The following is a 14851-nucleotide window of genomic DNA, read 5'->3' on the forward strand; positions in this document are numbered from 1 at the left end:
TTTGAACTTAATTAACTGATAGCCATTAATTTCTTCAGCGCTAATACCAGTTTTATGAAAAGAAAATATTCTCCCATATAAAATTATCAAATAGTCATGAACCCATACCACCAGGGTACAAAACAAGCATCCATCTGTTGTGAACAATAATAAATCTTTTATTCGCCTAATTATTCAGTTCGTTTGCACACTAAATTTCCATCTTTCATCATTCAGTCAGGCATGCAAATTGAAATTTTATTTTTATGTATTTACTACCACAACCTACTGTTACAGACATCCTGGAAAGACAGAATCATTGGCTCAAACTTCCAAATATCAAATTTTGTTTTAAATTCTGAATTCTGACTTTCTGATCATCGGTTATCCTCATTTCCTATATATGACACAGTTATATAACTATCCTAAAGTTATAACGAATATAAAAACCCAAAATGTCCATAAGTAAGCATTTAAAACACACTTATAGCATTGAAAAATGTAGAGTTTTAAGCTTTTATTCACATTTAAAATGATCCACGTGGGGACTATGTCATCAAACCAAGTAGAACTTCACATCACAATTAGAACTACTAAATTCTTAAACACACACACATACTCCTCCCACTTCCAGATTCCATACAGTCTTTGAAAAACAAAAAATTACATGAAGAATTAAAAAAATCATCTCACCCCCATTATCCTAAGACATTATTGTTAACATTTTACCAAACAATTTTAGACACTTCACAATATCAAGGTACACGTTCCCAGTATCACTGTTTATGCATATGTTATCAAATTATGTCTATGATTGGTATGTGACATTTTTCTAGCCCTCTAAAACCAGACAACTTTACAGACTCAGATTAAATTCACTACCTCCAGATCTCCCAGCTCAGTTTTTCAGCATTAAAGACTTCAGCTAATAGGTTCTCAAACCAAATAACTCAGAAACAGAGAACAGGTTCCCTGTGAGAAACAGCAATAGAGATACTGAGACAGAATCAGAAAAATCCAACAAAGCATCCTGCGAGTTACAACTACTAGGTATGTGGGATTACAGATGCTATGAAAAACCTGAAAGTGTTGTTTATTTCTGCAATTGAGCTTAAATTCTAGCAACACGATCTAACTTTAACCTATTCTCAGTTTCTGGATGTAAGGGCAAAACAATGAATGTAATGAAGAAGGACAAATACCATGAAAACAAGAGGAATGACCAATTCTGAGTAGTTTCCTTTACTTGGTACATGTTTCTTTCTCAGTTACATCAAAGCGCCACAACTTGGCTTAATATTTAGGTTGCAGTAACTTTCTAAGTGTGGCACAAAGGTAATTCAATGAATAACTAAAGGGTAAAACATACAGTCAAGAGTAGGGAGTCATAACAAAACTTTATCTTAATAGCACTGAAACGAAAAATCCACTAAGAGACTTTGGTCTTGCAAACTGTCTAATGATAAAGTTACAAATGAAATGCCAGATACACACACACACTCATTCTTTAAAAATATATACCAGAAGACAATGAAAACAGTATCAACCCACTTATTTACAAGACATCTTGATCTGAAATGCTATTTATATTCAGTCTCTAGAACACTACCACCACCCAAATTTAGATCTTGCTGATTTATATTGGTAACGCAAATGATACAGTAAGGGTTTCAGAGCATTTCAAAAGTCAACTTATTTAAAATCTCCTAATTAAAAAAAAACAAACTACTGCAAAAATGAGAAACCACTGCAGAAAATAGTATAAGAAAGCCACTTTGAAAAGCTCCTATCCCTACCAAATTTAACAAGCTACAATTACTGAATGTGGCTATATGTTAAAATAATAAGATAAAACAGAAAGGAAGGTGACCATTTTCACACTGCTTGTTGCAGACAAGAAAGAACAACTGTTAGTACTAACGCCAGACTGTTAAGTTCCAAAAGAGCAGACATGAAATAACGAAATCTCTTACTCCTCTGGTATCTAAGGCTACTGTATCATCAGTTTCAAGCAAGTAGTTCCTTAAGAACAGAGGCCATCTGTCATTCTCAGGGGATACTTGTATCATAAAGTGTACAAGCTTATAAATCACTAGCACTTCAGCAGAAGCTTTCACTTGATGAAGAACTTATCAATGATGCTGGCAGAGGCACTTTTACACCTTCTTCCTATGTGAAAGGAATGAAGAGATCTGGTCAAGGACTAAAAATACAATTCTGAAAGCAAAATGTGCCACAATTTTTCTGTGAAAGTTTTATAATTTAAAAATAAGTTGAATGTAAGCTAACAAAGGATGACAAAATACACAAAGAAAGAAATAAAATGAAATAACTGACCAAGCAATATCAAAATATTTTCACAGAAGTTAAAACGACAAGTTTAAAAAAGTAGTTAGAAACAAGTGTGAACTACTAACGGTAGTTAGAAAAAGTAGTTACAAACTGAAATGGAGAATCAAAAATATTTATGGCAGTAGTAAAGAGAAACAACAGTTTTTGGAATGAAGACTCAGAATCACATATTAAGCTCCACGTTAGTTTTTAAAATTCTTAAATATAAAAAAGATTTCCCCTCTCCTCAAAATAACCTAACCTATGATCTTTGGCGGAAAAATTTATGCTTTTGAACTATGATGCTGGAGAAGACTCTGGCAAGTCCCTTGGAGAGCAAGGAGATCAAACCAGTCAATCTTAAAGGAATATTCACTAAAAGGAATGACACTGAAGCGCCAACACTCTGGCCACCTGATGGAAGATCCGACTCTTTGGAAAAGAGTTGCTGTTGCTGAGAAAGAGTGACCGAAGGAGCAGCGGGCAACAGAGGATGAGACGGTTGGATGGCATTACCAACTCAATGGACATGAATCTGATCAAACTTCAGGAGACAGTGAAGGGGTCTCAAAGAGATGGATATGACTTAGCGACGAAACAACAATGATCTTTGGGGAAAACTTCAGCATATTAAGTTGATGGGTAAGCTTCCTAACATTGGACTGTTAAAGGAAGTGCGTGTGTTAGTTGCTCAGCCATGTCCAACTCTTGTGACTCCATGGACTGTAGCTCACCAGGCTCCTCTGTCCATGGGATTCTCCAGGCAAGAATGGAGTGGGTTGCCATTGCTTTCTCTATGTTAAAGGATACACAAGTGAAAATATCTAAAGATTTAAGAAAAACACTAGTATCTGAAATAAATTGTTGTAACAACATAAGGGGCCATATCCATATTTGTCTTAAAGCTGTTTTATCTTCCATTTCTTATAAAGTAAATAGAAGTTTTGCCCATCTAGGATGTTGGTAATATTTTATTTCTTGATCTAGGCATTACTGATAACACAGACATGTTCATTTTGCAAAAAGGCAACAAGCTGTATCAGTGATTCCTGTGTACTTGTATACTTTCACCAAAACTTTAAGTTAAAAAAAAGTTCATAAAAATTATTTCTACAACTTGAATTGTAGAATTTCTAATTGTATTTCTACAACTTAATTGTAATACTTAAACTGTATGTCTACAATTTAAATGTAGTTGTATTTATATATAGTACGTACACATACAGATTATATAAAGTTATATATTCATATCCATATGCAAGTTGCTCAGTTCAGTTGCTCAGTCATGTCCGACTCTTTGTGACCCCATGGACTGTAGCCCACCAGGCTCCTCTGTTCACGTACAGTTTCTAATCCAAATCACCACTGCTAATGTAAATGACTTACACATATTGTCATTTGTACCTGCTCAAATTCTTTCTCTTTTCTCCAACTCAAAATTATTCTTTTGGGGGAAAAAACGTAAAACTTCAGAAAAAGCTAAGGTTCAGAAGTACTTCATCAGGGAAAATAAACATGTAACGTAAGCGATTCTTGAAAAAAAACTTCCAGTCTCCCTCTCCTCTGATGTGCTCATTTTGCCTGTGAGAGAGCACTCCTTCCTACAAAGTCTTTCTCCAAATTGCTTATTTCTCCTATCAATTTTACTGGGCTTAAAGTATCAAAATTTGACCAAATAATCAGTTTCTTCAAATTGCAAATCCATTTCAAAGGATTAAAAAGATATCAGTCACTCACACACAACCTTTCTGGGGCTTCCCAAGTGGCACAGTGGTAAAGAATCCACCTGCCAATGCAAGACACACAGGTTCGATCCTGGGGTTGGGAGACCCCCTTAAAGAGGAAATGGCAACCCACTCCAGTATTCTTGCTTGGAAAATTCCATGGACAGAGGAGCCTGGTGGGCTACAGTCCATGGAGTCACAAACAGTCAGACATGTCTAAGGACACATACACACACAACTTTTTAAAAATTGAGGCACAGTGGATGTACAACTATTATGTAAGTTTCAGGTGTGTTATATAAGTTTCAGTGTATGACAGTGATTCAAAGTTGTGTGTCCACTTCTAACTAATAACTGTAAGAAAGTTCTTCTATATAAAGAAGAAAAATGAGCAATTCCACAATTTCTTTTATCATACAGTTTGCCAGAAATACTAAATTCCAACATACACTGTCTTCACCTATTCTCATTTATTTAAACAAGTCTTCTTTGATCTTCTCTACCACGATATAAACTTGAATGACTCCCACTTGCCATTGTTAAATTCTACTCACTTATTTTATTTTCTTTTAAAAAAATGTAGATCAATTACTAGTAACATACGCTGCCACCAGGGAAGCCCATACACACACACACACACACACCCCCAACCAATCCTCAAGCTACAATAGGTGACTATGTCTTTCCTTTCCCCCACTTGCTTACTCCTAAGTGTTAAGAGCCTCATAAGGCCCTGTGTTCTTACACATACATACATATGTATACACACACACACAATTATATAGTATGGATGCAAGATACAAAATCAATACTTGAGTGCAAAAAGAGTTCTCTTATCTAAACTCAAGTAAAGTCAGCAAAGGCTTAAACTGATTCAAGTCAGCCAGCAACACATCGTACTAAAGAAACCAACACCAAAGGCTGAATTCACATAGCTCCTCACAAACTTTCAGCAGTCAAAGATTGATACAACCCAACTCAACCATCCGGAGAAGGCAATGGCACCCCACTCCAGTACTCCTGCCTGGGAAATCCCATGGGCGGAGGAGCCTGGTAGGCTGCAGTCCACGGGATCATGAAGAGTTGGACACAACTGAGCGACTTCACTTTCACTTTTCACTTTCCTGCATTGGAGAAGGAAATGGCAGCCCACTCCAGTGTTCTTGCCTGGAGAATCCCAGGGACAGGGGAGCCTGGTGGGCTACCGTCTATGGGGTCGAACAGAGTTGGACACGACTGAAGTGACTTAGCAGCAGCAGTAACTCAACCATCTGAGGATTGGAATGTACACTACAAGAAAGCTAGATTACCACCATTACCAGAAAAATAATTTTAAAGCAGTTTCTTACCCCATTTCTACTACTCAAATTATTTCTAAACTTTGAGAAAAGTTGCCTTTCCTCACAGAAAAGATGAATGGCACCTCATCTCTAATGAGATGTGAAAGTATACATTAAAAAAAAAATTTTTTTGGCCACACAGTGCATGCAGCATGCAGAACTTCCCTGATCGGGGACTGAACCTATGCCTCCTACATTGAAAATACAAAGTTTTAACCACTGGGCCACCAGGGAAGTCCCATTAATGTTTTAAGGTTTAGCCTCCAGTTGACAGTGTTTAATAATGTTTTCTCCTCTGTTGAACACAGTCATACCATTTTCCATTTGCTAGAAAAGCAGAACATTTGATAATTGGATTTTTAGAACCTGAGAGAATAAGCAACTAACTTACATGATATGATATAAGTTTGCTTTTAACTATACTATCTTACTTGCGCATCTTTTAAAATAAAAAAATACACAACATATTCATTTTCAAAGTAAATATTTTCAATATTTGCCTTCAATTAAAATAAATTACATAAAGGAAGTTAGTTGGTTTCATTTCTCTATTTTCTAAGGATTAAGTTCAAGCACATATATTAACCAAACTTATATAAAAACCTCAAGCTATGCATGTAAAGACATCAAGTTATGCATGTAAGGACACCAAATTATGGTGAGAAAAGAGTACTTAGTCTACAAATCTGCCAAGATTCCTACTGAAGTCTAATTTAACTCACATTTTTTTCCTTTCTGAAATAGTCCAGTCTATAACTATGAGCTAAAAAATGACTTAATACCCTTTATTCATAACTTATGAGTAATTCAAGGGAAATCTAACCTTCTTTGTACAATGACTGCTTAGTGATCTCATCAACAAACTGGAAAAACATGCAGGCCAATCACTGCAATCTCATCTGGAAACATGAGGTAAAATTATGATCAGAAAGCTACTTAGAAATGTGAAACCAAATCTATCACTGGCATCGTACTACTGTATCAGCCTTCGATCAGATAGGTAGGATGGGACAGGAGACCGATGTGCTGCAAGGGTTAGGAGATTCTTTTCTCTGGAGGTGATGAAGATACTCAGTCAAATGTATTTCAGTATCTCCTTTTGATGGAGACTAGGATATATAAATCATTTTTGAAATTCTCTGCTACTTACTAAGTATGATCACTGCTGTGTCACAGTCATCGTACAGAATTGCTAAGAGGGACAGTATATAAGAAGAGTATCTGGCACAGACTCTAGTACTTAAGAAACAGTCATGTTTATTACTCCAAATACCCATTTCTTCTGTTATTCTTTTTTCAAAGAATATTTCAACTCATTAGGTATAAGATTGCTGATCTACAATTCCAAGTCAGTCTCTCTGAGGTTACGCCGCGTCACCTGGGCTGCATTTCGGGATATGTCAGAAACTCTCTGGTGACTCATACACACTTTATTTCTTCGGTTTAGGTTTATAAGTGGCTGCTTCTGTGCCATACTATTATTTTTAGTATTTAAAAGAGCTGCTATTTATTGAGCATCTACTATACACTAGGTACTTCACTATCTCATATCTTTAAATTACTGTCAGACAAGTGTTACCATCCCAATTTTAAAGATAACAGAGTAAGGCTCAGAGTGGTTACACTTCTTGCCCCATGTCACACACACAGCTCATTAGTGGTGTGGCTAAGTTTAGCACCTACCTCTAGTTAGCTCTAACTCTGAGCTCTTCCCAACATACTATCTCCAATTGTCTCATCCCTTATATTTTACGCCTTTATAAATTTGCTTTCAGAGGATAACAACTACAATTTGGGAGTACTCTGCTTACAACCTCACATAACCAGTTTTCTGGAAGACAAGAATGCACTTTCAATGACTGATAAACTTGAGAAATGGAAGGTCTAAAACAGAATAACCCTTCAGAGACCAATGGGACAAGATAAAGACACAAAACAAGAGTAACTTGTTAGGAATAAAAAAGAGAACAGTTAAGACAGTAAGAGACCTCAAGGTGAAATAACTTATTATTATAAATTACTTCCAAAATTAAAACAAGCAGAGGAAAAGACAGAAAATACTCACTAGCTTTGAATTCTGCCAAATTTAAGTTCAGGGATTCTCACTAACAGGTCAGATCTACTGATCATTCTTGCCTTACCTGATAGGTCTTTAAGCTGGTTAGCCTTTCCTTGGGTTTGCCAGAATTTCCAGTTAAAAAAAAAAAAAGGCAAGCAGTATAGGGACAGGCCTTAGGCCTTACCAGCAGAACTCTAACTTCAGTATTGTCACTATTGCATTTCTTTTTTTTTTTTTTTGCATTTCTATTCCTCAAATAATTTTTAAGTGTTGAGAAAACAGTAACGCACCCCCCCCCCCCCCCCACCCGCCACCACACACACTAAGTGGCATTCCTCTTACGGATGTAAATATTTCGAAGGGTTAGCCACAAGATGGAAGAGCAGTGACTCATGGTACTTAATTCCTAAAAGAGGAAAAATCAGATTCCTTGTCCAGAATTCTTCTATCTGGAAAGATTGCAGAAATTCCTTATTCTGTAAGTAGTAGGGAGAACCGAAAGGTAAAATATAATGGGCTAGGACAACTCCACAGAAAAGTGTAACTAGGACGCATGACTAGAACACTAAAGAGCTTCCTGACTGCTCCACAGAGTATGCAGCCACTAAGGAATATTTTATGTAATACTATATATACACCAAATTATTTTAAAAGCTCACGTAAAAGAAAAAAAATGCAACAACTATCAATCCAGGATCATAGGTGAGATTTTAATCTCACAAATAGGAGATTATACAGAAACTGATTACATTTTTACTCTATATGATTATTTCAGACTAGAAATAGCAAAATTCATTAATATACTATTTTAATTCATTAAATTCTTGAACTATATATAACCCAGTTAAAATTTCAACATTTCAACTTTATGAATTTGCCAATAACTAGGAAATTACACTTATTTTTCAAAACTTTCATATCAAGATTTTCAGAAGTCAAACTCCATCTTTTATTAAAACATAATAAATGAGAAACTAGTAACATAGTAATCAATAGGTTGATTCCAGGTAGGAAAATTTGGGAGCTGAAGGCAGTTGTAGGAAAGAGACTTTTGAATTTTAAATCATGTGCATTTAATACCTAATCAAAGTAATCAATTTCAACTAAAACCTAAAAATGCTCAGAATACATAGCACGTCTGCAGATGTGTAAGCATTCCTCAGATATATTTCTAAAACAAGACTGCCTAACAGATTTCATGATAAATTCAGCAGAACAAGTTGCAAAAACTCATTCAGGATTTTAAAAGAAAATATACAAAATCCAACCCCACATACTTTCAGTTTCACTGAAGCTGGAATATATTATCAAAGGATTCCTATGTGGAACACAAATTATTTTCTACTAGCTAAAAGTGGTATGTGAAATCCTAAACCCAAGATTTAAAATAAAAGCCTAAAAATGCTAATGATTTGTATTCCATCTTTAGACAGCAGACCGTTTCAGATAACATGCGAGAAGACAGCATTCCATGGAACACCCAGGCTGATTATTTCCCATTTGGGGTGTAAGCAAATCTGCCTTTAAAAAGTCCTCATAAGATTTCACTCCATATGGTTTGTTTCTCTCTTTTTCAAACACTGGCCATTACAACACTCAAACATATATACATTTTAAAAGGAGGTATCAAGGAAATTTTTAAGACTAATTAACCTGTGGGCAAAGAAGCAACTAAAAACCAGTTCCGACAGAATTTTTGCTTGAAAAAAATACTTTCCTATAACTTACTACCACTCAGAAGCCTGAAGTCCACTCTTTACATGAAATAAGTGATTTTATATACAGATTGAGTTAACTTGTCTTAAAACAGTGAGTCTCACTTCAGTTCCCTACTCTGAAAGCTCTCTGATCCACTATTATGTAACTCTATCCAAAATTCTAATGCAAGAGTTACATATCTATTAAAAGCTGGCAAAAACTAAAACGGGCCTATGCATAAGCTTAGCTGTAGGTTCCTTAATTACCTTGTTCAAAATATGAAACCCGGTACATTTTCAAACCACCAACAACCAAACCTTTCCTATCCAAACCAGAAATAGTGACACTTTGCATACTTCGTAAAACTGTTAAGGATTCTTCTTGGCTAGCTTCTGATCATTATGCAAACTGTACATTTAAAATTAATAAAAAATGCCAATTTTCAAAGAATTACTATTTTTTACATAACACTAGCAAACTTTTTCTAATTTTAGTCTTTTAATTCATCTTAAGGCCATTTATTTGCCCTCCAAAAAGACCCATAGCATTTTCCCTGAAGGCTAATCAGCACTTCTTTTCCTCTCTGTGCCAACATAGAGCAGTTTCTACTAGCAGCAGCAAAGCAACAACAATTCTACAGTGAATCTGATTTACCATTTGGTTGGGTACATACTGAAATTCTGATTCATGAACATCTTAGTCAGTTTATGGATATCAATGAAAAGAAAAATGACACTCTGGCATGTGACCAAGTCACTCTTACTTCAAAAGGAAATAGACTTCAGTAGCTAATAATTTTAAACAAATTAAGAAAAGTGATCAAATATAAGTACCTCAATTAAGTTGAAAATACACACAAATGAAAAGACTCAGAATTAACATTTAAAAATACACAATCAGACTAAGTTTGGCTGAAAGAGTCTGATTCACTGTTAATGTAATTAACAAATCAGTACATCCTGAAAAAGCTTACTTCAGGCAATAGAATCCTTATTACCCTAGAATTTCAACCCAATGCCATTGCTTTAAAAAAAAAAAAATTAGTCAACTGTATTACATATAGTGTCAATTCTGAGACTTGACTATTATTTGAATGAAACACAGGAGAACCCTGATATGCAAATACAAAAGGAAATGATGAAACTGTACTTTTAACTAACAAAAAAACCCTGTAAATGTATCAAAGAAGTATTAAAACACATTTACCAGTAATGTAGCACAAGACCTCTAACTGGCTTGAAAGATCACATTCTTTCAAGCAACGTGTAGCTTTCACAAGGACTTCTGTAACAGTAACCAGTGAAAACCGTTTAAACTATTTTTCAATTATCATCTCCCTCTTTCATTTGTTCGGTATTTTGATCATGCACAACAAAGAAACAATTTTTAAGGAAAGAATGTATAATTTTCAAAAGGCATTTAATCTTAATTCCCTCAGCCAAAGGAGGTGTGACAACCAACGCACGTAAAATTAACCTTAATCCGCCAATGAAAACACGCAAAATGTCTCCTAACAATTCCCCTCCTCCTTAAAACAACCGTACACATAAATATGGTATTGACCTCCACCTCCACTGAGAGTAGCTGATTAATAAACAGAATAGTTAAATTTGGAGATCAAGGTGCAACACCCCATCTCCGAAACCTCCCCAAATAACATCATCAAAGTAGAACAGAACATTAATTTTGCTAAAGCAAGAATCCAACCCCCGGGAGCCTCAGCCCTTAGACAATGGTGGTTACCAGACAGAGCTGCACAGTTGGGTCCAAATGACACATTTCACTAGGCCCTGGACACAACACACATAGGCACAAACACACGCACTCTCTCCCACAAGGAGCCAGTTCTAAGGAAGGGGCGTTCAAATCCCACTGGGAGACGGAGGGGCAGCATGGTGGCGTGGGGTATGCTAGGGGAGGACAAGCGAGAGGGGAGTCGATAGAGCGGAAGGGTAACTGCACCTCACGCGAGGGAGGGGGCTGGAAATGGCCGATGGATTCTATATTTATTTATTTAAAGGTCTTAATTTAACGGGTCCTTCCCAGGGGTTCTGTAACTAAAGCCAAACTGCGCAGCAAACATTATGAGGTTGGGAGAAGAGTCGCCGCTCCCCCTACCCCGTGACTGGGGTGGGAGGGGGGGCGGGGGAAACAAGTTCCCCGGCCAACACCACCGACCACTCCAACTCCCCCTCTCCCCTCCTCCACAGGAAGGGGGAGGCTAACAGAGAAAAGGGGGAAAAACAAGTTCCCCAGCCAGCCCTAACCACCCGATCACTCCCAGTTGTCCCCCCCCATCTTCCATTAGAAACAGGAGACCAAACCGTGGAAGGCAGCCGAAAAAGGAGAGATCCCACCCTTCGCCTTCCCCCCACCCACCAACATACTCCTGCGGGGTCCGTAAGCGAGCTCGAAAAACAGAGGGATGGGTCGGGGGGAGAGGGTGTCGAGCCCCCGAAACCAAACAAAGCGCGGCCTGAGCTAAGAGCCCAGGCGAGTCGGGAAGCCGCGGCTTTTCCTGCCGGCCGGGGCCCGGGCTGAGCTGACACTGCGGCAGCGGGGGACCCGCCTCCGCTCTGCCTCTCTTCTCCCACCCCCCAGGCGCACAAGCCGCCCCCGCCCGCCCCGGCCTCCCTCCCCGCGGGTCCCGCCGGCCGGGCGCCCGAGCCGGCGGGCGGCGGGGAAGGAGCGCGGCCTTACCCCGCTCGCCGGCGTTGTTCCGCTCCTGGGGCAGCGGCGGAGGCGGCGGTGGCGGCGGCGGAGGCTGTTGCTGCTGCTGCTGCGGCGGCGGCGGAGGCTGCTGCTGCGGCGGCTGCTGCTGGGGCGGCTGCGGCGGCGGCTGCTGCGGGGGCTGCTGCTGCTGTTGCTGCACCGGGCGCGGCCGCGACACTCGCCTGGGTCTCCGGTTGGCGGCTCGGACGGAGTTCATTTGCCGGGCTGAGGTGGCGGCGTTGGCGGAGGGACACACACACACACACACACACACACACACGCACACACGCACACGCACCGCGAGCTCCGGGGCGGGAGAAGGGGGTGGGGAGAGGGGGGAGGAAGGAAAGGGGGCGAGGGGAAGGGGAGATGGTAAGGGCGGAGGGGCGAGCGGGACCCCGAGTCAAGAGAAAGGCCCGCGGAGACAGACAGAGACCGAGCGAGGCCAGGCGGGCGGGCCTGACGCACGGGCAAGGCCGAGGCCGCCGGGCGGGGCGGCCGCGAGGGACGGAGACAGAAAGACGGGCAGAGCGAGAGAAAGAAAGAAAGGGCGTCCGCCCGCCTGGGGATCCTGAGGCGAAGCGCGGCGTCGGCGGCTGAGGACACAGACCCTGGTCCCGCCGACTCCCGAGCGGCGTCTCCGGCGGCGGGGGGAGTGGGCGGGCGGGTGAGGAAGGGAGAAGGAGAAGAGAGGGAGAGAAGGGAGGGAGGGAGCAGGGGGCGCCCGGCTCTTTTTTTTTTTTTCTCTTCCTCCCCCCCACACCCCCTGAAAGAGATTTCTGAGAGGAATTTTTTCTCTCTTTCTTCAGCCTCTTCTCTCTCCTCCCCCCCCTTCTCTCCTCGGCGAAGGGGAAATGAGTGTGAAGGGAGGAGATAGGGGGAAAAAGAGGCGTCGTCGTTCCTCCTCCTTAAAGGAGCCTTTCCTCCTCCTCCTCCTCAGCCCCGTCGCCGCTGCTTCTGCTGCTGCTCCGTGGCAGGAGGAGCCATTGACACCGCCGGAGCCACCACTCGCCCAGTCGGTCCCTCCCCGCCGCGGGGCTGGCCAGGGGCGCGGGGGAGGGCCGTGGAGCGGCGGGGGGAGGGGCAAATGGGCGGGGAAGAAGAGGGGCGGGGATTCCGGCCAAGGAGCCAACGGGAGGCGCTCATACAACCTTTGGGCCAATGGGACCTCTGCTCTTATCGCCAAGTCCCTTCCTTCAAGGCCCTGTTTCCTCTCTCGGGTTTCCTCCCTCCCCCGCTAAGGAGGTGGGGGAAGGAGGAGAGGGGGAGTGTGGTGGGGCGGGTGATAATGGGGAGGTATCAGGGCATATAATAGAGCGGGGGGTGGATGAAGAGAGCGCTAGTGCGTAGCGACGATTCGAGGAGAGGAGGTGCTCGGAGGAAAGGGCGGGGGCTGCTGATGTAATGGGGAGAAGTGATTAATCCTTCGGTTCGCCGTTTCAACCTCTCCCCGCTCCCGCCCCCATCCGATTTTTTAAGCGGAAAAGAAAAGTAGAGCGAGGTAGCCAATCTTTGATAACTGGGGTTTTTTTGTGGTAGGTAGGTTCAAACTCTGAGCTGTAGGGAGCGCTAGAGATTCTGTACCCTTTAATTCAGCTGAGGGTATTTGAAGATCCACTTTACCGAGCTTTGAGCTCGGGAACCGAAGTTAGAAGTCGGTTCCTACTTGTAGTCTAAAAGGAGTGATCTAAATCTTGAAGAGATTGTGATCAATAGGGAATAGACCTTTGGTCAGTTTACCTATTGAAGACGCGGTCTCTATAACGTTTGGGGAAATAATAGGTGAGAAAAGAGAAGTAAATGTGTTGAGGTGGTGATTGTTTATGTGATAAACGTTTTAATTTTTTAATTTTATTTTTTTTTAGATCTCAGAAACTCAGAGGAAAAGAAAAGCCCCAAGGGGAATTATCTTTTGTGTCTGTATCTGGTCCCCTCGAGATAATCTCTCCCCAGGGAAAACGTGTTTTAATTCCCTCGCTGCTGTTGTGATGACTGAAAAAGTATCCTTTCTCGGTTCTTTCGCTCTCTTTTGTTTATCACCTTATGGAAATGGTAAAACTAGCAATTTACCTGATTTTCGATCTTAGGTGATTTCTTTCTCGTTTCAGTTTGACCAGGTGCTCTATCTTAGGTTTGAGATGGATGACTAAGTGGTTACAAAGTACAATAAGAGAAGCAGGGGTAAGAGCCGGGTAGTGTGTGTTTTGGGAGCGGAGAGGAACAGTGAGAACCACTGTTGTGTCGGGTGTTTGAGTCTCTGACTTGATGTATGCCTCGGGGCAAAATACTTTACGTTTCTAGCTTTCAGGGTTCCCTCCCTTTCAATAAGAATTTACTTTGAATTACATAATACTGTTTTTAATTTAAAAACATTCTCTGATTTTGGGATGAGCTCTCTTTGGTCCTGACAATGGAGAAACTTAGATCTAAGTTTCCTTCTCAAGAAAAATATCGAGGAGGGAGGCTTACAATGAACTGCAAATGTTTATGGTGGTTAGCAAGGTACAAATGGGTACAGTTTTAGATTTGGTTCAAAAAGAAGTAGCAGGAAAAAAGGAAAACTACACGCTATTGCACATATTATAAGTGGATCCATAACTCTATTTTTTCTACAACTTTACTTTTTTCCAGCATGCATTTATTGGTTTCTTCTGTGTATGTATTGCTATGTAAGGTGCTATGGGAGATAGCAAAAAATAAAATAAATTGCAAAATATGGGACATAGTTTGTATTTTTTCTATGGTAGTTGATTTAGTTAATTCCGATGTACAGAGAAAACATAGCTTATTCTCTGTAGCTTATCCTTGAGTCCCCATGTTATCCCTTTTCTTTTATAGGTAAGTACTGAATCTTACAGATTTCCCCACTTCCCTGTCATCCAAGATATACATGGGAGTTGAGGGATTTTGTGTAAAGTGTACATAGACGGAATGTCACATCTTCAATATCCTAGATTTCCAAGTTGTAATTAATAAACTTGGAATGATAGTTCTCTGGCATGTGGCAG

At 40.6% G+C, this 14851-nt stretch overlaps 1 protein-coding gene across 1 annotated transcript in view; it reads right to left on the minus strand.

Moving 5' to 3' along the window:
- Positions 1 to 12060, minus strand: part of FBXO11 (F-box protein 11) — a 109745-nt gene extending 97685 nt beyond the window's left edge. The window contains exon 1 of the mRNA XM_052647829.1: positions 11832 to 12060. Within this exon, the coding sequence (XP_052503789.1) occupies positions 11832 to 12060 (229 nt within the window). The remainder of the gene's footprint in view (positions 1 to 11831) is intronic.
- Positions 12061 to 14851: the final 2791 nt, after the last annotated feature.

Source organism: Budorcas taxicolor, chromosome 11, assembly GCF_023091745.1.
Source record: "Budorcas taxicolor isolate Tak-1 chromosome 11, Takin1.1, whole genome shotgun sequence".
Classification (NCBI taxonomy): domain Eukaryota; kingdom Metazoa; phylum Chordata; class Mammalia; order Artiodactyla; family Bovidae; genus Budorcas; species Budorcas taxicolor.